Source organism: Babylonia areolata, chromosome 8, assembly GCF_041734735.1.
Source record: "Babylonia areolata isolate BAREFJ2019XMU chromosome 8, ASM4173473v1, whole genome shotgun sequence".
Lineage (NCBI taxonomy): Eukaryota > Metazoa > Mollusca > Gastropoda > Neogastropoda > Buccinidae > Babylonia > Babylonia areolata.
In genome coordinates, this window is record NC_134883.1 from 49,211,793 (window position 1) to 49,239,792 (window position 28,000).

General features: G+C 40.3%; 1 protein-coding gene across 1 annotated transcript; it reads right to left on the reverse strand.

Annotated features, from left to right (window-relative positions):
* Positions 1–297: 297 nt before the first annotated feature.
* On the reverse strand, positions 298–27,984 carry LOC143285221 (copine-8-like). Its single transcript, XM_076592468.1, has 21 exons — positions 27,908–27,984; positions 24,370–24,410; positions 22,962–23,008; positions 21,962–22,065; positions 20,529–20,568; positions 19,789–19,859; positions 18,570–18,601; positions 17,028–17,056; positions 15,853–15,956; positions 14,266–14,370; positions 12,996–13,037; positions 10,667–10,742; positions 9,999–10,055; positions 9,073–9,134; positions 8,681–8,833; positions 8,332–8,407; positions 6,980–7,107; positions 5,534–5,636; positions 4,637–4,694; positions 3,147–3,220; positions 298–1,786 (listed from the first exon to the last, which is right to left on the reverse strand). Exons 1-21 carry the CDS (start codon positions 27,982–27,984, stop codon positions 1,586–1,588), a joined length of 1,680 nt encoding a protein of 559 aa, XP_076448583.1. The 3' UTR covers positions 298–1,585.
* Positions 27,985–28,000: the final 16 nt, after the last annotated feature.

Sequence of the window (28,000 nt, forward strand, 5' to 3'; positions counted from 1 at the left end):
AGGGGTTGATAAGAAAGAGAGTACGAGAGAGAGAGGGGGGGAAGAGGTGGGGGAGGGAGGGGTTGGTGAGAAAGAGAGTACAAGAGAGAGGGGGGGGGGAGAGGTGGGGAGGGAGGGGTTGGTGAGAAAGAGAGTACAAGAGAGAGAGGGGGGGGGAAGAGGTGGGGAGGGAGGGGGTGAGAAAAAGAGCACAAGAGAGAGAGGTGGAAGAGGTGGGGGAGGGAGGTGTTGACAAGAAAGAGAGCACAAGAGAGAGAGGTGGAAGAGGTGGGGGAGGGAGGTGTTGACAAGAAAGAGAGCACAAGAGAGAGAGGTGGAAGAGGTGGGGAGGGAGGGGGTGATGAGAAAGAGAGCGCAAGAGAGAGAGGGGGAAGAGGTGGGGAGGGAGGGGGTGATGAGAAAGAGAGCGCAAGAGAGAGAGGTGGAAGAGGTGGGGGAGGGAGGGGTTGATGAGAAAGAGAGCGCAAGAGAGAGAGGGGGAAGAGGTGGGGAGGGAGGGGGGAGGATGAAAGAAGCGACAACCGGACAAAGACAAGGCTCCACTCGAAGCCACACCCACAACTTATTCCATGCTGAGAAAAAAGACAGCACGGAGGAGGGGGAAAAAAAAGTTCATGTAACATCACTGATAGTGAAAAGACATAGCTACAGTTCGTTTCTTATGGAGACACATCACTGGCTTGGGACAAATCCTCACACACACCACACCACATCAGCCCAGCAGATGCCGGACCGACAGCATAACCCAACGTGCCAACCAGGCCTTGAGTGCATGCATATACCACTGCGTACCAGAGAGGTCAAAGACGTAAAATCGATGAACAGCAAAGTTCTGGGGGGAGGGGGATAGGAGAGAGGCTAGAGCCGGAGAAAGGCAGGGTTCCACCTGCCTTCTGTGTGTGCCAAAGGTCACTGCTCCGAAAACAGGGAGACATGACACAGCCACACCAAAACTTTTTCCACCTTGTGAAAGACAAGGAAGAGAGAGAGAAAAAAAAAAAAAGTTTGTCTAATAGCACTCTGTGAAGAGATGCAAAAATCGATGAATAACAAATTTCCATGGAGGGATGGTAGAGGTAAGAGACAGGGAGGGAGGGAGGGAAGGAGGGAGGGATGCCACAGCTCTCCCTGATTGGAGACACACAGGAAGGGGAAGGAGAGAGGGAGGGATGCTACAGGTCGATGTTCAGTGGGAGGGAGGGAGGGACGAACTGCTCTGAGACAGGGAGGGAAGAAGGGAGGCCACTGCTCTGAGACAGGGAGGGAGGAAGGGGGGGGGGAGGGAGGGATGCCACAGGTCACTGATTCCAGACACAGAGGGAGGGAGGGAGGGAGTGTGACATAGCCACACCTGAACGCACTGTGTTACGTTACACTGAGAACAAGCAAGAGGACAAAAACAGTTTGTCCAATAATAACTCCTAGTGAAAAGACATAAAATCAATCCACATAAGTTCCATGGAGGGATGGTAGAGCTCAGAGAATGGGATGGAGGGAGGGGGGGGGTGCCACAGGTCACTGATCGGAGACGGGGAGGGAGACAGGGTTGGGGAGGGAGGGGAGGGGAGGGAGGGATGCCCACAGGTCACTGCTCGGAGACGGGGAGGGAGTGGACGGAGGAGATGGTGGAGCGACGCTGCAGGGGGGGCTTGGGCTTGATGTTGTGGCGCTGCATGTAGGACAGGAACTGGTCGGGGATCTCCTCCAGAACCTCCTTGGCCAGCCGCGCCTGCACCGCCGCCGTGTCGTCACCCCCCCGGCCCAGGAAGTCACGCATCGGCACAAACTGCACACACACCAGTTGTATTGTGTTTTGTTGTTCTGTGCTGTACTGTACTGTGCTGAATTGTACTTTACTGTTTTGTGCTGTATTGTACTGTACACTATTGTCCTGTACTGTACTGTATTGTGCTGAATTGTACTTTACTGTTTTGTGCTGTATTGTACTGTACACTATTGTCCTGTACTGTACTGTACTGTGCTGAATTGTACTTTACTGTTTTGTGCTGTATTGTACTGTACACTATTGTCCTGTACTGTACTGTATTGTACTGTACTGTGCTGTGCTGTGCTGTGTTGAATTGTACTTTATTGTACTCTGCTGTATTGTACTGTACACTACTGTACTGTACACTATTGTATTGTACTGTACTGCATTGCACTGCATTGCATTGTATTGCGTTGGGTGTGTGGCCAGCCTATGGATGCACAATCAATTTCCAAATGGATGAATAAAGATCTATCAAATTATATTGTATTGTATTGTATTGCACTGCAATGCACTGGATTGTATTGTATTGTACTGTGTTGTATTGTTTTGTATTCTACTGCACTGTATTCTAATAAAACTGCATTGCATTGTATTGTATTGCATTGTAGTACTCTTCTATCACGAAAGATTTCTCTGTGTGAAATTCGGGCAGCTCTCCCAAGGAATGTGCATCACTATGGTGAAAGCACCACCATCTTTTTTTTTCTTTTTTTTCTTTCCTGCCTGCAAGTATATTTGTTTTCTTATCAAAGTGGACGTTCCTACAGAATTTGTTAGAGACAACCCTTTTGTTGCAATGGGTTCTTTTATGTGCACTAAGTTTATGCAACACATGGGGCCTCGGCTTATTGTCTCTTCCGAATGACTTCCTTCTTCTTCTTCTGCGTTCGTGGGCTGCAACTCCCACGTTCACTCGTATATACGCGAATGGGCTTTTACCTGTATGACCGTTTTTAACTCGCCATGTAGGCAGCCATACTCTGCTTTCGGGGGTGTGCATGCTGGGTATGTTCTTGTTTCCATAACCCACCGAATGTTGACATGGATTACAGGATCTTTAACATGCGTACTTGATCTTCTGCTTGTGTATACACACGAAGGGGGTTCAGGCACTGGCAGATCTGCACATATGTTGACCTGGGAGATCGTAAAAATCTCCACCCTTTACCCACCAGGCGCCGTCACCGTGATTGGAACCCGGGACCCTCAGATTGAAAGTCCAACGGTTTAACCATTCGGCTATTGCGCCCGTCATTCCGAATGACTAGCATCCACATTTCTCTGTGTGAAATTCAGGCTTCCCAGGAAGAGCACGTCACTGTAGTGAAAGCATCACCATTTTCTCTTTTTTTAAAAGACAATGAGAGCAACAGACCTGAACAATGTCGCGCTCAGCATAGCGGCCTCTTGATGACAGGCGGACTTCGTCCCCATCCAGCACTTCCATGGCTGGAAAAAGACAAACGACTCTGGCATCAGCTGATTAAATCAACAAAAGAATACCTTAAAAAGGAATACTTAGCCGTATGAAGAGCACAGGAACAGGAGTCATGATGGCTGCCGGAAAAAGAGGGCGCTAGCCAGCGGGACAAAGGGGAGGTTACCTACTTCTGGGAGGTTATCGGCCGTAGTTTCGTTTTCTCTGCATAGGCGGATAGTAGTTTGCACAGGACAGGAATGTCAGACCCCTGCCAGAGTCTGCACTAGTTGGGTCACGGTTAAGTATGTGTAATTAAAACAGTCTTTTCTATCAAGGTTAAAGGACCAATAGCTTTTTATGGCCATCAAGGCAGTAATTCATATCCACTGTGTCTAAGTGTCAGCTTAGGAAGGCGGGGCCCAATCTTCTCCTGCTATTTGTTTATCGTCCCAAGCCAGTCAGGTTCCCATTCAACCTGGGTGGAGCGAGGAATATGAAGTGTCTTTCCTAAAGGCTAAAGTTCCTTGTAAATGCCTAGAAAAGTACCATGAACTAATGATAATTCACTTGGCTATCTGGGATATGCTGCTTCAGAGAAGCAGTGCAGATTTAGGGCTTGAGAAAAAGAAAATGAGAACACCTGCATGAGATGTCAGTGTGTCGTAGAAAAACCAAGTGAGAGCATGACGTCACTGTATGACACAGCGTCTTGCTTCAGTAGCCAGCATTTTGTTCTCACCCTCAGCCCAGCCAGTGCTGTGTGGTCAACCTAAGTACGAGAATCTGCTTGCGCAATGGGTAAAAATCGGCGACTGAACCGTAATTCAAACCAGCGCACTCAGATTCTCTCGCTTCCAAGGCGGACGCATTACCTCTAGGCCATCACTCCACTAGTTTACAATACTAATAACATTAATAGCATTGTCATTTTTGTTATTACTACTACTACTATTATTATTATCATCATGACCATTATCGATATCAGTATCATCATTATCGACATTATTACTATTCTTATTATTATTAATATTATTATTATCATTACCATTATCAATATCAGTATCATCATTAATAGTATTATTATTATTATCACCATGATCAATATCATTATCAATATCACTGTCATTTTTGTTACATACATCATTAACACTATCAAAATCAATATCAACATCATGATGATAATTATCATCAGTACTGTTATCATCAATATCATTATTATCATCATCATTACTATTATTATTATCAGCAGCCTCATTATTATCATTGTTCTCCTTATTGTTATATCATTTTCATCATTACTATTATCATAATCATCATCATGTTTCTTATTCTTTGTCTTATCCTTACCATTATTACTATTATCATGATCATCATCATTATTATCATTATTATGATAACTAATCTTTCCACTGTATGCTTGGGGATCCACTTCCTGAACATCTTACCTTCAAAGTCTGCATCGCCCACCCCAACAATGATGATGGACAGTGGCAAAGTGGATGCCTGAAAACCGGTCATTCCATCGTTACAACAAATGTCATGGTAGAAAGAAACACGCACAACTTCTGATTTCAATGTTTTCAGTTCACGAAACAAGGCAAAATACAACGCTCTGTACAAAGCAAAGCCTTGAACGAAAGACCTTGAGCAAAATACCATGTCTGAGTTTGCGTCATACTCTTTCATGTAATGCATACACTCCACAAAACACATTGGCAAAAGATACACAGAGTAACAAAACAAAACAAACACAACAACATAGTAAAAAAAAAAAAAAAAAAACTTTTTAAGAATGTCCCAATAATGAGAATTATCAGTGTGTCATATTTAACATGGTCATGGCTTTTGACAAAAACAACAACACTCATTCTTCAAGCCATCAGACTGATGTCTGCAAAACGTCATTCAAACCGGTATACCAGAAAAAATAAAGAACTTTGCAAATAAACTAACACTAATAATAATAATAACTGTACTACTACCACTACTGATGACAATAATAAGTTATAACAACAATGATAATCATTATTATAATAATCATCAGCATCATCATTTATTTATCACCTCTTCAAGTAAAAAAAAAAAAAATGCTCAACTGCCCTGTACAACTTGTAAATATTTATGTTTAAACATGCATTTAACTACTAAAACGAGAGCTAGCATGCATAACCCTGCACTTGAAACTAAACACTCAAACACTTATCTATGTTCGTCACACAAAACACAACAACAGTCATTATACACTATCACTCCAGAAGGCCCATATTCATCACACACTACACAACACTCAAACTCTATCACTCTAGGCTGCCTCTCTCTCACTGTCCCCTCTGCAGACTCACGTTGACGATGGCTTCACAGGTCTGGGGCATGTCAGTGATGATGCCGTCGGTGATGATCAGAAGGATGAAGTAATCGTTTCCACCCGTGGCAGCTCTCGCAAATCTAACACACACACACACACACACACACACACACACACACACACACACACACACACACACACACAATCATATCAATATATACAACTCATGACCTGAGGCAGTGTCTTGGCACAGTACATCTAGCGTGGTGGATCTTGCCCACAAGAAATGAGGAAACTCAAAACAACTATAGTGTTGTGTTGTGCTGTGTTGTGTTGCGTTGCACTGGGCTGAGCTGCACTGCACTGCGCTACCCGCCCCCCCACCCCACCAATGTTCAGACCCATTTTCTCACAGATCTTCAGACCCTCACTTTCTAAGCAAGACACCTTACCACCGGGTCACTATTCCAGCCTGACACAGACGCATCTGTTGTGGTGTTGTTTGGACAAATAAGAAGGTAAACACATCTCGTGCGTAACAAAGAATACATTTGATAACTTAAAAAATAGACAAACAGAAACTAGACTGTCATCTGCTGTGGCTCTGACTGTTGTTGCTCCTCCACAGCCCTCCATATTCCCCCAGTTAAATTTCCCCACTCAAGCAAGGCATACGATGGCTCAGTGATTTCAAATGTTTGCCAGAAAGGGTGACTCAGTCCTGAAGTGGCGACCACCCTGGAGGCGCGGGTTCGAAACAAAACAAACAAGAGAGGCAAGGCCTTCAAGACTCACTTGTGATAAATTAAGTCCCCTAGCATTAATTACAGAGTAATTTCCCTTTTTTTTACTATCAGCACCAAAACGTTTGCAAAATAAATAAAAATTCCATGCTTAGCAAAAGAAGTTCCTGTGTGAACAAAAAATGATAATAATGACTCCTCTTGTTGTTGTGTCAGAATAAGAGGTCAAAGTGCCAAGTTTAGAGAATACAAAAAATATAAATATAACAGTAAATGCAGTTTGGATATAATTAGGCTTCTTTTTTTTTTTTTTTTTTTTGTGCCCACCCCAGAGGTGCAATATTGTTTTAAACAAGAACTGAATTTTTCCTATTTTTATGCCAAATTTGGTGTCAACTGACAAAGTATTTGCAGAGAAAATGTCAATGTTAAAGTTTACCACGGACACACAGACACACACACAGACAACCGAACACCGGGTTAAAACATAGACTCACTTTGTTTACACAAGTGAGTCAAAAACCAAAAAAGGCAGCAATACAAGGGCATCCAGAAAGTCATGACCTGGGTGTGGCCCGGCCCCGCCCCCTTAGAGTGTAAGGAGTTAAGGGCTGAAACACTTGACTGAGAGGGGGGCTTCTTCTCTGAAGACCTTGTACTGTCCAGCTCTCCCTAGAGTTTCTTATCACCCCGAGCTTCAAGGAAGATAATCCTAACTTTCAACACAACAAGGTGCTCACCTGGCCACATGGTTGATGCAGGGGGCGAAGTTGGTGGGGCCGTACAGCTGCACTGAGTGCAGGGTCTTGTGGTAGGCCTGCAACACGCCTTCGATGCCCTGACAGTATGGGTTCTGCGGGTTTCCGTTCTGGTGAGGCAGAGGGAAAAATATGAATGCTGTGTGTGTGTTGTGTTGTGTTTTGTGTGTTGCGTTGTTTTGTGTTGTGTGTGTGTGTGTGTGTGTGTTGTGTTGTGTTGTGTTGTGTTGTGTATGTGTGTGACACACCTTCGATGCACTGGCATTATGGGTTCTGGGGGTTTCTGTTCTGGAAAGGCAGAGGAAAAACAATAACTGTTGTGTGTTGTCACATCAGTGAGTGTGTGTGTGGGTGTGTGTGTGTGTTGTGTGTGTGTGGTGTGGTGCGGTGTGGTGTGGTGTGGTGTGGTGTGTGTGTGTGTGTGTGTGTGTGTGTGTGTGTGTATTCTTTTTTAACTGGGGCCTCCATTCTCCTTTTTTTTTTTTCTTTTTTTTTTTCTTTTTTTTTTTTTGGCCTTCCAGTCTTTGCAACAGGTTATTTTTCTTCCAGTACCGTATCAATCTTTTGTGAGTACACACACATTTACTCATGCCTTTCCCTCATTACCTATTGTCTGGCAAAGCCATTGCCCTCGTCTGTCTTGCTGTGTGTGTTGTAAGAAACTTTGACTACTGTGTACATCAGTCTGGGCTTAGTACTGCTCTCAGGTGCTGCTGCTTGTTTCCTTACATGTGTGGCAAGTGACTGTTTCTGTCTGGGTTTGTTAACTGCTCCGGTGTGGGCTGTGGTGTTAAGCTTTTATATCTTTCATCTGTACATGATTTTGACAAATTAACAAAGGGCAAATTCATGGGAATGGGAAGTGGCCAAGTGACCAGAACAAGTCACCGCCAAAGTATGCGAGTCCCAATGAAAAAGGGCAGCCGGGTCTGAGGTGAAAATGACGCAGAACACAGAACTAAACATCAAGAACTGACGCAAACGACATAAATGAGATAAATTCTGAGACAAAAAAAAAAAAAAAAAATCCCCAGAAAATTGAAGCAATAAGTATGCAAACAAATAACACTTTGAATGCATAAAAGATTGGCAAAGACTGAGCAACAAGATAATGGATTTAACTCAAGAAATGGCTGCCACTATCAATGAGCAATCAGCTTTGGCTGGAAATGGCGTTTAACTGGTGAGCAGACAGCATGATAACAGCAGGTTTTCTTATTACAGAGTTAGACACAAATTTTTGGCCAAACAGAGGAAACCAATGGGCCAAGTACGCATCAATCTGACACGGTACAGTACATGACACCAAAACAAGAAATACACCAGGCACCCACCAGAGCAAATTCATGGGAAACAACTCCATCAGGGGGCAGTCTGGCACCAAACCCCAGGGCAGGAAACAACTTGTCCCTGAAAAAAAAATCACACACACACACACACATGCATGCACACACGCAAACACACAGACTAAATAAATAAGGAACTCAAGTCCACTTGACTGAAAGATGGACTGAATTACATTGGCCAAGACACTAGAACCTGAACTGGAATGTTTCACTGTTACTGCATGCGTGCGTACGCATGTGCATGCATGTGTGTTGTTATGTGGTGTGCATAAAGCTTGTTCCTGGAGCCTACACTAGTGGGTCACGGCAAACTACGTGCAGTTAAACACAATCTTACGTGTCATAGTCCTGAATGATGTGTCCCACAGACTGGATGGCGGTGGCGTAGGGGTTGGGGCGGTAAGGGTTCATGTAGTGCAGGGAGCTGGGGGACTTGGGATCTCCATTGGATGCCGTGAAGTCCACAGAGAACGTACAGTGCATTCTGGTCCTGCAGAATAGAACAATTCATACAACTAATGACATTAATAATAATGATGATAATAACAATAATAATAATGATGATGATGATAATGATGATGATGATAGGAAGAAGAGGAGGAGGAGGAAGAAGATGACGATGAAGAAGAAGAATAAAAAAAAAGGAGGAGGAGGAGGAGAAGGACAAGAAGAAGCAAAAAAATGAAGGCACACACACACACACACACACAAAAACAAAAAAAGACATACCCTCCTCTGATGTAGTCCAGGAAGGTGTAGACTTTCTCTATCCGGCATGACAACAGTTCCACCTGAAATACAAACCAAGCATTGGAATGAACGCTTTCTTGACAAGCAGCAGAGTCTACAAGCACACACAGGTGAGCCTGCTTGACACAAGTTCCTGGGGACAAGGCAAACCACTTTTAAACCCAGTCTGACAGGCGCAGTAGCCGAGTGCTTAAAGCACCAGACTTTCCATCTGAGGGTCCCAGGTTCAAATCTCGGTAACGGCACCTGGTGGGTGAAGGGTGGAGATTTTTCCGATCTCCGAGGTCAACATACGTGCAGACCTGCTAGTGCCTGAACACCCTTTGTGAGCATATGCAAGCAGAAGATCAAATTCGCACATTAAAGATCCTGTAATCCATGTCAGCGTTCGGTGGGTTATGGAAAAAAGAACATACCCAGCATGCACACCCCCGGAAATGGAGTATGGCTGCCTACATGGCGGGGCGGGGTAAAGACGGTCATACACGTAAAAGCCCACTCATGTACATACACGTGAATGTGGGAGTTGCGGCCCATGAGCAACGAAGAAGAAGAAATTCAGTCTGAAGACCCACCTGTTCCCCTCCTGAATAATTCTCAACAGCTTAACCCTTTCCAGTATGAACTAAAAGGACTCTCAGTGACTGAGTGGGTTTGAGAGTTTCAGAATTTGTAGGATGTATTCTTGTTTGTGTACTATTCATGACTGTATACTTTGATTTGTGTGTGTGCGTGCGCGCATGCTTCTGTGTGTTGTGTGTGTGTGTGGGAGGTGTGTGTGAATAATTCAATTTTTCCTTTCTGATTTTTGTTTTTGTAAACTCCTAGGGCTTACTTTAAGATCAGGCGTAACGAATGCTCATATTAACAATAATTACATGTCATACATGGTTCAGGCTACTCACCACTCCAGAGTTCTGGTACTTGCTGCCTTTCTTCGCCTTTTTCTTGGCACTGATGCACTGCAACAGACACAGACATGTCTCTGTTCTTGATCTCACCCACACTAAGTTATTCTGAAGATATGAAACTACCATAAAACTAATCTGCATAACACACATACACACACTTGTGTACATATGCACATACACATTTCTTTGATCTGCATATGGAAGATGAATTGAACACACTTACACACATTTGTATATATATATATATATATATATATATATATATATATATATATACATACACATACACATTTCTTTGATCTGCAGATGAAAGGTGATTGTTTTAAGACCAAACATGTCAGGTTATGACCTACTCACAAACCAAACACGCTGGTCAGGCCTTGATAGCCTACCCTAGGTTTATCTATCTCTCTCTCTCTCTATATATATATATATACATATGTATAAAAATAATGAAACAAAATAAACAAATAAGTATATACATTTCAATATAAAAAAATATGAAAGATACATCTGAAGACAAATGATTGAAATAAAATAAGAATAAAAATGGGCCATGTTCAGTGAACCTGTGCACACACCCCACACACACACATGCATACTCACACAAGGATGAAAATGCTCACACACACACACACACACACAGAGGAACTTGTCTTTACTTCGTATCTGTTGTGTTCTCCTGGACCTCGGGACAACTCACGAAGCGTGGTCTTAAACTCTCCAATGAAGTCATGCCTGTAAAACAACACATTGACACACCGTTACAACTCACACAGCAGCAAGTGTGACAAATATATGCCCAAATCAAAAAACAATGTCTTTAAAATGAGAAATATATATGTATATATGCACACACAAAAAGAGAATGAGAAATATATTTACATATCTCCACAAACACAAATACCCACACACTTTCATGATAACCTAACTTGAAGAGCAAACCTAAAAAGAAAAGAGTCCTCGGTCTGAGCACCAAAACTTCATCAGCAAATATATGTATCACTATCTTTTAGCAGGTGACAGTTTGCAAAATGATAAAACCTTACTCAATATATATGCACACGCACAAACACACACACCCACACACATTCAATATGTATGATTCATGGTAGCCTAACGTGAAGTGCAAACCTAAAAATGAAAAGTCCTTGATCTGAAGAGCAAAACTTCACCAGCAAATATTTGTTTCACTATCTTTTTCTTCAATTTTTTTGCAAAATCTACCATAAAACCTTGCTGAATCAACTCTTGTCTAAAAATTTTAAAATTAAAAAACAAATTTCAGCATATTCTCGTTCTCTAAAATGTCCCTGAATATGTTGAATTGTAGTATCAATACGAAGCTGGTGGAAAGCACTGAGTTGTAATAGCTTGATGTTTTGTGCCTTTATCTTACTTAACTCTCTCCGGACGAAGGAATGCGTGAGCATTCCTACATAAAATGTATTCGGTTTCAGACAACGGAATGGAATAGCATTTTCAAGAAATAAAAATCCATCACGTGCTGTACACATGATTTTGTGATTAACCAAGCAGAGTGCGCTATTCTGGGTCACTCCACAATCGAATGGTATGATTGGCCAGCCTGCCATGTGTGGCCCGTCTCGCACACACACTGACAAAGTCACTGACTGGTCGTCTGCTAGGATGCCAGCCTGTTAGCAAAGCGGGCTCTCCTAAAAATGTTGTGGAGTGAACAAGGCAGCGACGGCAACGTTTTAGTGTTGCCGAAGTACTCGAAATGCTGCAAACTGAAGGGTCGGACATTGAAGAGGTGGATGATGACGAAGAAGAAAGTGAATTTGCAGAAGGCGAGCATGGGTATGGTGATTTGGGGTGAAGAATTGGCAGTATTTTCTACCTATGGCAAAACTGTTAAAATAAGATGAGAAATTTGATTTTTTTTTTTTTTTTATGTAACAGCTGAACACGTAATAAACCAGTTCTGAAAGTTTCATTTTCTTACTCTGTATTTTGTATTTTTTGTAATTTTTTTTCAAACCCTTACAAATGGGCTGTCTGTGGGGAAAAGCAAGGGAGAAAACTTGTCGTGCCGAGTGAGTAAAAGAGGAATCTGTTATTATCTGTTATTTCCCGCAGCTGCATGCAAGTCCACTAAGCACATTTTTCTTTCTGTTTCTCTCTTTACATTGTTTGTGCTCTGCATGCAACTTTCATCACTGATTAAAAAAAAAAAAATTCAAAAGAAGAAGAAAAAACAAAGAGAGAAAACAACCATGAAAAGAACACTTAAATGTTAATATGTGTGCATTTATAGTGATGGTTTTTCCTCGTTCTAGTGTATACTAAATAATATAAAATGTATCTCACACGCTCCCACTCTCAATCAAACCATTCACTGTTTATATGGATGTTGAAGTTCGTGTCTATGTCTGTGTGAGCATATGCGCATGTGTGCTGGGGGCTGGGTTTGGTGGCAGGGGGAGGAAGGGGGTGGTGGTGGGGGAGTGGGGGTTACCATTCTTCTCTTGTTGTTTTTGTTTCTTTTGTTGTTCACCATTTTTCTCTCTCTGTGGACAACTAAGGATTTCCACAGGTACAGGCCTAGAGGTAACGCGTCCGCCTAGGAAGCGAGAGAATCTGAGCCAGCTGGTTTGAATCACGGCTCAGCCGCCAATATTTTCTCCCCCTCCACTAGACCTTGAGTGGTGGTCTGGATGCTAGTCATTCGGATGAGACGGTAAACCGAGGTCCTGTGTGCAGCATGCACTTAGTGCACATGAAATAACCCACGGCAACAAAAAGATTGTTCCTGGCAAAATTCCGAAGAAAAATCCACTCCGATAAGAAAAACAAATAAAACTACACGCAGGAAAAAAATACAAAAAAAAAAGGGTGATGCTGCAGTATAGCAACGTGCTCTCATTGGGGAGAGCAGCCCGAATTTCACACAGAGAAATCTGCTGTGATAAAAAGAAATACACATACAAATAAGAAAGCCTTAGAGCAGCAGCATGCATGACTCACCCTCCATCCGCATCCCAGTCGTGGCAGTCCACTTTGATGCACCTGCAGACAAAACAGTTTTCACTTGCGATATGTTAAGTCTCAAATCCCTGAACTTAAATCATCTTCACTGTTGACGATCTTCAGCAGTCCATTGCTAATGTATGACTTTTCCAACTCCTTATCAAATAGTCCAGTTGGTTCACTGTTATAGTTGTTAGTTTTTCATTAGAAATATGTTATACTGTTATTTTGTTTGTTTGTTTTTTTTGTTTTTTTGTTGTTGTTTTTTAACACAACTTAAATCATTTTCTATATATAACACACACACACTCTTTCACTTACTCGCATGCGTACACAGTAATTCCCACCCCACCCCCCTCGATTTTTTTCCTACCCTCGTCTAATATCACTTACAGTGAAAAGACGTTAAACTAAAGAATGAACAGTTTTCACTGTACACTGATTTCTTGTCAAACCTTGTCCACAACTATCAGCAGACACCACTCTCACATGCCTCAGGGGAGAGAGAGAGAGAGAGAGACAGAGATAAAGGCAGACATTCAAGATTCAAGTGCATAAAACCCTATGACAGTAAGTCCCACTCAGGCTGATTTAAAACCACAAAGTCAGAGCTCAAAAAGTTTGTACACATCATCAACAGCTTAAAAATTGTGTTGTGTTGTATTGTGTTGTGTTGTGTTGTGTTGTGTTGCATTGTATTGCATTGCAGTATTGAACTGTTTTCTCAATCCCAGCCTCATGATTCCTGCCTTCGTAGGATGGCATACGAGGCATGGTACCCGCGCTTAGGCACCCAGCGAAAATCCGATCCCCAACAGAGAAAGGAAAGACAGGATCAACTTACAGGTAGAGAAAAACGAACGAATCAAGGGGGCCGAGTCAAATCAAGTACACAGAATGTAAGAATACAATAAACACAAGCCGCATGCAGCAAAATAAGGCCAAATGAGTACGCTTAATAGCCGAAAAAGGCGTCAGCCTTGGCCAAAGGAATGATTCAGCGCTTATAGCTTTTAGAGGTGTTTGGCTAAGAGCGGTCCGGGCAAGACGGCTCGTCTTTTCACCGTTAGCCGCGCGAAATTTGGCCAAGCAGAGCAAACCAATAGGCCTAGTTTGCATCAGTTTGACATGGTACAGTATATGACACCAAATTGTTTTGTATTGCATTGTACTGTAGTACTGACTGTATTGTATTGCACTACACTGTATTATTTTGCATTGTATCAAAAGTGCTCGGTGCGGCACAGCACAACACTGAAGCACTCACCTGTCGTAGTCCCCATTACACAGCGTTCTGACAGAAATGGCAAAAGGTTTCCATGTGGGGTTCAACGTCCTCTTTATCACCTCCGTTCTGTGCACCACTGTGAAGCTGAACAGATAAATAAATAAATGAATAAATATATAAAATAACAAGAGAGGCAAGGCCTTCAAGACTCACTTGTGATACACTTAAAAAATTTTTTTTAAATCCAAGCTTTTTATGTATTGAGTATAATTTCAAAATGTAATGTTTAAGATGCGAAAGATCAGTTTAAAGCAAATTAAGTCCCCTAGCATTAATTACAGAGTAATTTCCCTTTTTCACTATCTGCACCAAAACGTTTGCAAAATAAATAAAAATTCCATGCTTAGCAAAAGAAGTTCCTGTTTGAACAAAAAATGATAATAATGACTCCTCTTGTTGTTGTGTCAAAATAAGAGGTCAAAGTGCCAAGTTTAGAGAATACAAAAAATATAAATATAACAGTAATGCAGTTTGCATATAATTAGGCTTCTTTTTATATTTTTTTGTGCCCATCTCAGAGGTGCAATATTGTTTTAAACAAGATGACTGGAAAGAACTGAATTTTTCCTATTTTTATGCCTAATTTGGTGTCAACTGACAAAGTATTTGCAGAGAAAATGTCAATGTTAAAGTTTACCACGGACACACAGACACACACATACACAGACAACCGAACACCGGATTAAAACATAGACTCACTTTGTTTACACAAGTGAGTCAATAATAATGACCAGTTTAGCAGATCTTTTCCTTGATATCATGTTTGATCTGGAACAAACTCCAACATTCATCTGACTCTGTCTTTGTTCTTCACTAAAACCTCATCTTTTCAAAACTGATGTGTAAGAACTCTTGGTTTCATTCTTCAACACTGCCACATGCCTGACATCTCACCTTATATGTATAAGGTATGAGAGGGTTGGGGAGACACAGAGAGAGAGAGAGAGAGAGAGAGAGAGAATGGTCATGAGTGGTTCATGAATTTTGTAACTTTTTCTTTCAAGTTAAACCACCCTCAACTTTTAGAGAGAAAGAACGCTATTCAAATATACATTAATTGTACAAATCATTATTATCATTCTAATTATCATATCATTATCATAATATCACCATTGTACTCATCATCATCGTTATCCTTATCATCATACCATCAGCATTATTCATTTATTATTACTATTATTATCATCATCATTATCAAATAAACTGGCCCCTACTTTTTCCCCAGCTCCTGTCCAAAACATTCCCAACTCACCGCACTTAAAATCACAATGAGAGGTCAAAGGAAAGGGGGAAAAGAGGATTTCCATGTCAACCAAAAAGAAGCAGTCTGTATGTGCGTGCATGTGAGCATCTGCGTGTGAGTGAATGAAATAAAGACGACATAAGAAGAAGAAGAAGAAGAAGATTAGACACTGAAGGAGGAGGAAGAGGAGGAAAGAGATGACCAAACATACGCATGGACTGGACATTACAGGTTAAGACACCGAAGGCCGAGTTCTGTGCCTTCAGACAACACAACACAACAAACTCAGAACAAGAGAACAGTGCGGTCATGTTGACACCTACCTGCCATCCTCATTGGACCTGGAGAACGTGAGGAATGGATCCGATTTCCCAAAGAAATCCTTCTTGTCCAACTTGTGGGCACAGAACTGCATTGTTGCTTGTTCCTGTGTGTGTGTGTGTGTGTGTGTGTGTGTGTGTGTGTGAAATGACAGATATAAGAAAAATGCCACTAAATAAAAAAATAAAAAAGGCACTAAGATATTAAAAAAAAAAATGTTACCCACCAAAAAAAAAAAAAGTCACATTGTGTCACAAATATGCAGAAAGAAAATAAAAAGAGCCACTACCCCCCACCCCACACACAGTCATTCCCACATCCCTTCCCACATACACATCACTCAGTCATTCCCACATTCCTTCCCACATACACATCACTCAGTCATTCCCACATCCCTTCCCACATACACATCACTCAGTCATTCCCACATCCCTTCCCACATACACATCACTCAGTCATTCCCACATCCCTTCCCACATACACATCACTCAGTCATTCCCACACCCCTTCCCACACACACATCACACACAGTCATCCCCACACCCCTTCCCACACACACATCACACACAGTCATCCCCACACCCCTTCCCACACACACATCACACACAGTCATCCCCACACCCCTTCCCACATACACATCACACACAGTCATCCCCACACCCCTTCCCACACACACATCACACACAGTCATTCCCACACCCCTTCCCACACAGCCATCCCCACACCCCTTCCCACACACACATCACACAGAGTCATCCCCACACCCCTTCCCACATACACATCACACACATGCTCACTCCAATGCAGAGCTCCACACTAATGCATCCAACACGACACGACTGGATATAATCTGAATAGTTACCAGTTCAGACCAACAATCTAAAATAGCACAATGAAATACGGAAACTGGACTTTAAAAGTTTATCACATTTCACTTTTCTTGGAGAGCAATGGGGTATTTCTAACATATATATTGTATTTAACAGAAAGTATGGCATGAATGCAAATTTTACTGGTTACAGTGGTTGCTTACGGTCATTAAAGGGAAGAAATGAACTACCAAGTTTATTCAGAATATTCTAAAACGGTCGCATATAAAGCACTGTAAGCATGAAGAACTATAAACGCTTCATGCAAAAGCCATAACATACTAAAAGAAATAAAGACACAGACTTACCTTACAGCTACTGAGTTCCTCAGCGCTAACTGAAAGGTTAACAAGAAGACATTAGTACATACAGTATCATACCAAACATCAATCGCAACAAAGCAACAAAGCAAATACATCAAACGCCTTACAGGGATGAACAAAGAGGGTTGAGAGAGACATGGATAACCGAAAAAAAAAAAAAAAAAGGGTTCAGGAAGTAATTAGTGGAACCATGAAACAGATTAGAGGGTCAGACAGACCGGCAATCTTAGAATGAGAAATAAAGAAATCAGATCTTAAATCAACTCAAGGACTGAGATTTTAAGCAGGGCCTAGTCTTCCAATCTGCCCCTGCTGCCGTGCATCTCTTTAATGCAGAAATAAAAGTACTGTTGCATGAAGGTGCAGACATCAACTGTTCTGTAGATTCAGACTGGTTTGTGCGTACACGGATGCTGTGTGCATGGGTGTGTGTGTGTGTGTGTGTGTGTGTGTGTGTGTGTGTGTGTGTGTGTGTGTGTGTGTGTGTGTGTCTGTGTGTGTCTCTGTGTCTGTGTCTGAGCGTGTCTGTGTGTTTCGTGTGTGCGCAGAAGAATGCAGATGCATGATTTTATGTGTGAAAGCATTATTTTTTTACATACTATATATGTGTGTCTGCATGTGCAGACACAAACACTCACATTATGCAAAAAATATATAAGTGTGTATACCGTATGTGTATGCTTATTTGTAAAGTATGATATGGCAAGCAATTTCAGCGAAAAACCCAAAAAATGTATTCATACGCTAATTTATTCCTGAGCTAACAATTTCAGAACATTATTACCAAATACAGAGAATTAAAAAGAAGAAAGAAAGAAAGAGAAGGCAAGAGCGGATGAAACGTGAGAGAGAGACAGACAGACAGACAGAGACCACAAGCTGTATATCGTCACATAAAACGAAACAAGAGAGGCAAGGCCTTCAAGACTCACTTGTGACTGAGAGTAAAACACACAAGCTTTTTATGTATTGAGTATAATTTCAAAATGTAATGTTTAAGATGAGAAAGATCAGTTTAAAACAAATTAAGTCCCCTAGCATTAATTACAGAGTAATTTCCATTTTTTACTATCTGCACCAAAACGTTTGCTAAATAAATAAAACTTCCATGCTTAGCAAAAGAAGTTCCTGTTTGAACAAAAAATGATAATAATGACTGCTCTTGTTGTTGGGTCAGAATATCAGATCAAAGTGCCAAGTTTAGAGATTACAAAAAATATAAATATAACAGTAAATGCAGTTTGCATATAATTAGGCTTCATTATTTATTTTTTTTGTGCCCATCCCAGAGGTGCAGTATTGTTTTAAACAAGATGACTGGAAAGAACTGAATTTTTCCTATTTTTATGCCTAATTTGGTGTCAACTGACAAAGTATTTGCAGAGAAAATGTCAATGTTAAAGTTTACCACGGACACACACACACACACACACACAGACAACCGAACACCGGGTTAAAACACAGACTCATTTTGTTTACACAAGTGAGTCAACAAGGAGGAAAAAAATTACATAACATTATACTTACTGATGATTGAACCACTGTCTTTCTTTGGTCCCCTGTGGAGGAATACAAAGCAGTCACTTATGTAAGAGACAGGTTTCAGGTTTGCTCTCTTTCTTCCTCTCTGTCTAACACACACACACACACACATACACACACACATTCTCTCTCTTTCTGTCTTTCAGTCTCTCTCTCTCTCTAACAAATATGCATCTCTCTCTCTCTCTCTCTCTCTAACACACACACACACATACACACACATTCTCTTTCTGTCTTTCAGTCTCTCTCTCTCTCTAACAAATATGCATCTCTCTCTCTCTCTCTTTCATTCACTCTTTGTGAACGCACATCATCAAGATGACCTTTAGAAATGACAAAGAGAGAAAAAAAAAGCCTGTGATTAGACAGTGATTCAACTATCTTCCACAAGATGACACAAAGAATGAAAACAACAGGAATGGCAATAACAGCACTACTGTACACGTGATATTACCACAAACACGTACAGTAACACCATGAAAGTAATACTGCTTTACTTCTAGCACTTAAAACTAACACCATGAAAGCAATAACACTTTACCACTAACATGGTCTAACAAACAGAAACAAACTACAGCTGAAAAAGGCTCAGGTGCAGAGATGCCAACCCCTGTCGAGCGTTTGAAGGAACAGTCAGGAAATTTGGTAGGAACATTCTGAATTTGGCAGGAACACTGGGACTCCCAACCAAATCAGCCTGTTGCTTCCTTACACTCCATAGCTTAATCCACCGGGCACAGACACTGTTTGACCGAGACTAACTTGATTAAACCACGTTCTCTCTTGTTCAAGCAAACGTTTAACCTGACTGGTCCACTCAATGCTGTTTCAAATTAAACATGCACACGATTAGCTGAGCATCATCACTTGAGACCAAGATTAGTAGTGACTGCCCTGGCCTCGTGATCGATAGGTCTAGATCGTCTTGGTAATGTTACACCAGGAAAGCATGTGACCATGCTATGTAGTCAAAAATGAATTTGACACTGACGTAATGTTGGAACAAACTGCGATCGAACCGTAAAAAAATACAGCGAAATCGTAACAATTGGCATCTCTGTGTGACAATCTGAACATCCGTACAACAGAATTTTCCATTTGGCTGCAAATGTTAAACAAAGTCAAGCAAAGTTAAACAAATAAGCTAAAGCAACCCAAATTACGTGCATACAAAGAGCTGTAACCAATATAAATCCCAGCTTACGTAAGTCGTTTGACCAGCTTGTTCGATGCCACAATCTCTCCAAGAGTGCATTCAGTTCTTCCCAGGAAGTCCTGGAAAGATACACGCACGCTGTTAGTGTTACATAGCCCACTGTGTCTCACTACAGCAAATGTAACATTTCATTCTTTTTTCTCAGAGAATTTACTTCCTAAAAGTCCCACACAATATGGTTTTCTGGTGCAGTTTTTTTTCCTTCTTTTTTTACACTATTGTCTGGCACTGAACAGATTAAAGTCTCAACAAGTACAAACATCAAAGAATCAGAAGTAATTACACAAGCAATCAGTACATGTCAGAAAAACAACAACCACCCAAGAACAAATAATCACTTTTATATTTCATGCACTGTGCAATATACCACTCTAGAAGAATCAGTACATGGGACAGATACCACTCCTTAACTCTCTCCATACGAATGGCGAAAGAGACGACATTAACAGCGTTTCACCCCAATTACCATCATCAAAATATTGCAAGAGGAAGGCTCTTATACTGAAGAGGTGAATGTTGACAAAGAATACCACAATTCTGACGACGGAACCTAAAGGTTGGGTCATTCAGACACACACTGGACATCCGAGGGGTCTGTGTAGAGGAGAAGAGAGGACTGGCCGTACTGAGTGAGTTAAAATCAGTCATAATTATACCGTTTAAAATTTAGCTTGCAAATCTCCTACAAAAATAAAACTGAAAAAGACATTAATAAAGAAAAAACTTACATGTTTGCTCAGGTCAGGGCTTTCAGAATCAACATCGTATCTGGAACAAAAAAAGTAAAACTAAAAAGGCACATTTATTTCTGGGTTAAAAAAAATTCTGTATTACAAAATAAAGAACACACCTTCAATCATATTTTCCAATAAACACATGTATATAAAATATATAAAAAAATCAGATGAAAATATTTCAGGACTCTGACACACAGAAATAAGAAAAAAATAAATTAAAAAAAAAGGAAAGAAAACCATTTGCAGATTTTGTTGTTGTAATTCACTGCATTAATCAATTCCACCTCACAACCTCTAAAGCAGTTCAAATTACGGTCTGAAAATGAACAGTTGAAATGAAAAGATTTCATACATGTATGCCTGCAAACACATGCACACCAGATACACACACACATACATGCACACGCACCATTATCAGTGATTGCCTGCCTGGCAATATCTAAATTGTGATAAAGCTGAGCACACAACTTAGGCTTTTCACACTTTTACTTCGCTTGCATCACTCTGCGTCCTCAACCATTATATGTGTAACTTTCAATTAGGGTCTGGTCTACATTTACTGTCCCTCTTTTTTCTCAAAATATTTCTCCATTTTATTTTCTTTCAAAATGTAATATCATCTTTCAGGCATCCTTTGCAAAGCACTGGTCTTTCTATGCACTGAATGCAAACCCCACCCAATTGTATATATATGAAGTCTCTCAGTCTAAGTCCAGGGTTTCAGAACATGTCTCTGATGCTCTGACACAGAGTAACCATACATGTTATACTTACCCACTTGCATTAACAATATTTGCTATGCTTACCCACTTGCAGTAACTATACTTGCGATACTTCAGCACTTGAGTAACTATACTTGCCACTTACCCCCTTGAATAGCTACACCTGTTATACTTACCCACTCACAGTAACTACACTTGCAACACTAATTTACCAACTTGCAGTAATGATACTTGCTACACTTACCCACTTGCAGTAACTATACTTGCTACACTTATTTACCCACTTGCAGTAACTATACTTGCCACACTTACCCACTTGCAGTAACTATACTTGCTACACTTTCCCACTTGCAGTAACCATACTTGCTACACTTTCCCACTTGCAGTAACCATACTTACTACACTTTCCCACTTGCAGTAACCATACTAGCTACACTTTCCCACTTGCAGTAACCATACTAGCTACACTTTCCCACTTGCAGTAACCATACTTGCTACACTTTCTCACTTGCAGTAACCATACTTGCTACACTTACCCACTTGCAGTAACTATACTTGCTACACTTTCCCACTTGCAGTAACTATACTTACTACACTTACCCACTTGCAGTAACCATACTTGCTACACTTACCCACTTGCAGTAACTATACTTGCTACAATTACGTAATTGCAGTGCTCATAAAGTCACCTGTCAAACTTACATTTCAAACTTCAGCTTCTGTGACTGTTCAAAGTAGTAGTGCAGCACAAATTTCTTGACAAAATCTGGATTCAAGTTATTCCAGATGATTTCTGTGCGTCCGAACTGGAAAGAAAAAAATATCAACATATTCATAAATTACATTTTTTTTTACATCAAAGAGCAAGATTACAGATGTGTAATACATTAAACATCATATCTTTTTACATAAAAAAGAACGGGATTATACACAGGCACTTACAAACAACTATCACATCCTTCTGGCTGTCTTAAGCATATTCACATGACCTTTAGGATGAAATGATAAACACAGAGAATGTGCAGTGTCCACTCTAAGGACATGTAAAAGAACTCACATGACTGTGTAAACAGTCAATACACCACTCTTCGCACACCGTTCCAATGATCAAATCAAATGATACCTTCACAATTACACAGGTCTGACATTTCTTGGTCAATGTAAAATCCCCAGATGGCTATTTCCTGCCTTACATCTTCAACAATCTATTCAAAATGGAACAAAAATTAATACTTCTATGAACCAGCTCTTCACAGGAGGGGCAGGGGTGGGGGATCAGGGGAGAGGGGAGAATCAGAAAGAAGAGATGGTTGCAATAGCCGAGTGGTTAAGTGTTGGACTTTCAATCTAAAGGTCCCGGGTTTCGAATCTCAGTAACTGAGTAAGCCTGGTGGGTAAAGGGTGGAGATTTTTCCGATCTCCCAGGTCAACATATGTGCAGACCTGCTTGTGTCCAAACCCCCTTCATGTGTATATGCAAACAGATAAAATACGCACGTTAAAGATCCTGTAATCCATGTCTGCGTTCGGTGGGTTATGGAAACAAGAACATACCCAGCATGCACACCCCTGAAAACGGAGTATGGCTGTCTACAAGGTGGGGTAAAAACAGTTATACATGTAAAAGCCAAAAAGACAGGGAAAACAAGAAAGACAGGCAGTCTGACAGACAGGAACAAAGAGAAGAAAAAAAAAGACCCACCTCTCTCCAGCCTCTGACAGCAGCATCTTGCATGAAGAGCACAACCACTAGAAAAAAAAAAAGAAATGATAAATACATAAATGAATAAATAAATACAAAAAAGAAGAAGAAAATTGCAAATATTACAAAATAAAGAAGAAAATGACATACACTACACATATTCCAACATACAATCATGGTTATCTTCAAGAAAAAAAACAAAACAAAAACAATTTGGCATCATCTGTATCTTAAGTTAGTATGCAATAATAGCAGTTTGCTGTCATATTTCCTCACAGGCACATATGTGCATGGGATTGCAATGAATGGAACATTGGAAGCAATATCCAGTAAGAGAATAACTGAAGCTCATAATAATCTATCTCTACATTATTTGTTAGCTAAACAAGCGTAAAATAAAAGAACACAAAAAGTTCTGTTCTTGGTATTCTCATATTTCATCAGTGATGATGACAACTGTTATAATTATATCACTGCAATTATTTTTGTCATCACTATTGTTGTTTGGTGAACTGGTGATGGTAGCAGTGGTTTTCATTCTCTTCTTCTATTGCTGCTGTTATGCTGTTGGAGTATTGCTATTATAAGTGCTGGAGTGCATGCATGCATGCGTGTGTGTGTGCGCGTTTACATATACAAATGCTGTGGACATCAAATCAATGGTTTGAATACGCACAGAATATGTGAATGTAAAGAATACCACACTTACCTACTTATAGTAACTACTTGCCACACTTCCTTACCAACCTGCAGTAAACATACTTTAACTTATAACTGCTGGTAATACAATAGTAACTTATTTTGCAGAGCGATATAGAAGTTACAGCAATTAAATTGCTAAAGCAAACTCTAACTTCTAAGCTTGTAACTAAGGCAGATTTAACAGAAAACAGAACAGGAAAATATCGTAACAGTATAAGATGAAAAGATTTATTCACAACACATGTTACGCTGACTACCACACTCCTCTGTCCACTGCCTCTCCCATCTCTCCTCACACAGTCTCTCCCTCAACCACCCCCATTCCGCCACACATCCCCCTACAATCCTCTCTGTTTCACCGACCCATCTCTTCTCATATATATCTTCCCACACTTTCCTCTAACTGTCACACTGGGTTTTTTTGCTATGCTACAGCACAGTCTATGTGCCAGATAAGTAGTTTAAGGTGGGGAAGCAACCAGATGGCCCAGAAAGAGCATGTGTATACCTGACAAATTTGCACACACAAAATAGCTGTATCCCTTGTGAACATCTGTCATCTGTGAAAACTTCACACACACACACACACACACACACACACACACACATGCGCACACATCCATATTGTGCACACAAGCAATACAAACACAGGAGAGGGAGAGAGGGAGAGAAAGAAACAGATGAATCATAATAGCTAAATACTCACTTGGATCAGACTTTGAAAACACATCTGCATCAATCAATTTTCTGAAAAAGAATTGAAAATCTTTTCAGTTAGCCACTCAAATACTAAACAGTGAAAGAATGTGTTCTTTTAGTTGTAGAGTAAAGAAAAACACAGACAGACTGACCGACCGACCAACAGACATCTTGAAACTGATGACTGATGAGATTGTAACTCATTTGAATGCTAGAGCCAGTATTGCAAAATACATCTGATCTATATTCTCTCTATCTTTCTCATTTAATAAGATTTCCCTCAACATCATGAAGAAAACTATGAAAGCAAAGAGGACAAGACATAGACACTCTGACAAGAGATAAAATGAGACAATGACTATGAACACAGAGGGGGCAGGGTGGGAGAGAGAAAGAGAGGGAGGGGGGGAAGAGAGGGGGGTGTGTGTGAGAAAAATGAGGGAGAGAGGGAAAAAGAGTAAGAAAGAGAGGGAGAGACAGAGAGAGAGAGAGAGAGAGGGAGGGACAGAGACAGAGAGAGAGCAATAATTACTATAATGTCATTTTAAAAGTGATCATTTTAGTTTTTAGTAATTCATGCTGATGGTTAGGTACTGAGACTGAGAGTGACAATGGCAATGTTTAGAGTCCATTTCACAATGAAGAGCTCTGCACAAGGGGACATTACAAATAATCATGGGCACAGTTCCAGAAACACTTATACTCTCTTCCCACCACCCCATCTATCTGCCAAACTAAAACAAACATACTCACTCGCAAGCACCCACCAGTCATCCACACACAAAACAGACAATAGATCATCATGAAGATTAAACATGTGCATGTCACAAGGCCACAAGTTTCTTTCCATTTATATTGATTGCGCAACGTACCTGGCCAAATCTTGCACCATGCAATGAAAGAATCAAAGTTTACAAAAACTTTGCAGAGTTTAGGTTTGGTTCAGGACACCATGGGTCATTTTACCAGTTCACCACAAATTCAATGGGTCATTTGAAAAATCAATGGGTCAGAAAAACAATCCTTTATTCCAGCCACTACCAGGGTGCCCTAATCAAGACATCCCACACCCCAAAACATGTAACTGAAAACATACTTTGTCTATCACATAATTTGTTGGTATGTGACAGTAATATAATAGTGTTGAGGGTGGCAGGGTGTGTAGAGATGATGTGTTAATGTTTGCTGTGTCATGATGCACATGGAAAACTTTACTTGGCGATGCAGACACACTGGTCTATGCTGACTGCTCTGGGTAGCAAAGGTTCATATATATGGTCCAACTAATACAAAGGAAAAAGAAGAAGCAAAAGCAAAGCAGTACAGCTCAAAGACATGAGTCTTTGTTTTGGGACAGCACTTTAAACTCCTTTGTGGAAATCCAAACCTTCACAATTGCGAAGTGTCTCTAAAATTTCCATGACAGCATAATGTGCAGACCTGTGTTTAATTCTGTTCTCTCTCTCTCTCTCTCTCTTTATATTATATATATATATATATATATATATATATATATATATATATATATATATACAGGAAGAATACCAAGTACACAAAATAATGTCATCTAAATCAGCACGTGCATATTGGGTTATGGAAATATGAACCAACCTTGAAAACAAAGTATATATGGCTACTCAAATGACAAAAAATTAAAAGTCATACACACAAAAGTGCACTTGTATGCATCTTGATCTGATCTCAATTTTACTCAAAAGGGCCACACTCGTGCATAACATATATGTAATAAAAGCATCAGTTGCCTACAAATGCTGAAGAAATCTCTCAGATTCAGTTTCTCCAGATCCTTGCATAAGAGGAGATAACAGCTGTTCAGAACACTCATAAATTTTTATCTTTCTCAAAATTGGGCAGCTCCTTTCAGCGGCATGCTCCACAATACGAATGATGAATTCTTATCGCAAAAATTGGAAATGTTCCACATGCATCAAAGCCATCCCTAGTTGAGAAGACTGGTGGGAAATTAAAAAAAATAATTGGTACTGTATTCCACCACAATGCTCAGGTGACGATGCCTTTCCATAAACGTACCTCATTTTGTTTCCCAGCTAGGTACAAATTTTGATTTTGTTCACAATGTTTGTCTACTTGATGTCGAACTGCAGAGCAATGACAGTGACAATTATATTTTCAGTTTTCAGAGTTTGAAACTGCAATCAGGATCATTTTGCAGCAGAAAAAAAACTGAATAATAGAAATCAACATAACCTAGCATGACTGATTTTACAAAAACCAAAAAAATCAAATGACCAACTGGTTGCCAAATCAATGGGTCATTTCATAATAGTTATGCATCAATGACCAATAACTGACATAAAACTTAAACCCTGTTTATGGATATTTAGGTATCAACTCATTCTGTTTGTCACACACACTGAAAACTGTCTACATTATATATGCCAATTACTAATACAAGAGATCATATACCATATGTGCTCATGTTTTTTATTCTACTAACTTCTGTGGATTGTCAATTGAAGAAGCTGAAGACCATTACTTGTCTTCACCACAATTAATTAGTCTACAAGATAAATGGTATTCTGATTCTGCTTCTGATGTCATAAATCTTATCATCCTTGTTTCTGACCAGCTGAGGTTCATAAAAAAAAAAAGAAGTGCAGACTCAATCATATCAGTAAAAAATAATGATACTGTTTATGATTTTTTTTCCCATTATGTATTACTATTATATATTTGTCCATGGTGACATAACAGGACATTAATACATTTCACTGATAAAAACAAAAGTGACAGTTGTAGCTTCTCAACGAGTATGTATATGCATATTCAAATAAAGCAGTGCATATAAGTGATGCACTTCATAAGTGTGTGTGGAAAGTACACTTTCTTGACCATATTCTTTTCTCTGTCTGAAATTTTGATGTTGATTGAGAAGAGTTAACATTTTGGAAAGTAGCTTATGTTTGCATGACAACATGCTGCAGTGCAACATGCTATTTAATTGTTACCATTACCAATCACACCTGTTCTTCAGAACTGAGAAAATAATTCAGACATATGGCCGCATATGCTCAGCCACCCTAACAGTAATAGTAACACTGAAACAGACTTGTACACAGAGCTTGTGCTTTTTCTATGCACACACTCATTGTCAGTTACTAAATTTATCAACGAGTTCTGCTCCATTGCGCAATGAAATGTTTGATTTCGAAATTAGGACAAGATCCGCATGTTGAATTGAAAACAAGTTATATTCTCTAAATATTAACTATACATGAGAACAAAAATCAGAGTTTTAAAACTTCCGAAAATCTGCTACCTTCCGTTCAAAACTTATCTAGCAGAAGAAAAGATGCTTCATTGCTGCAGACGTACTTTTGTGTAAGTTTTCTGCATGTTGCCCAACTTGTAAACAATCCCAGAAGCAGACGATCACAACAAGAACACACTTCCTACTCTTGGTATAAACTAATGTCATGGCAAAATCTGTGTATGAAAACGCACAATTATGCTCTATTAATAAAGGTGATATGTTAAAGAAAAATAAAAGCACATATTCTTACCGACAGGAGACTGATAACTCGACAAGGGTAGCTGGAGCTACACCAGTCCCAGGTTGAAATGTTGCCGCGTCGGCCATGTTTTCGAAATGATGC

Coding starts and splice junctions, on each gene's coding strand:
- LOC143285221 (XM_076592468.1), bottom strand. CDS start 27,984: ATGGCCGACGCGGCAACATTTCAACCTGGGACTGGTGTAGCTCCAGCT. Junction 8,408..8,680: donor ATCATTCAGGACTATGACAC/GTAAGATTGTGT, acceptor TTTTTTTTTCAG/GGACAAGTTGTTTCCTGCCC. Junction 7,108..8,331: donor TTTCCCATGAATTTGCTCTG/GTGGGTGCCTGG, acceptor CTGCCTCACCAG/AACGGAAACCCGCAGAACCC.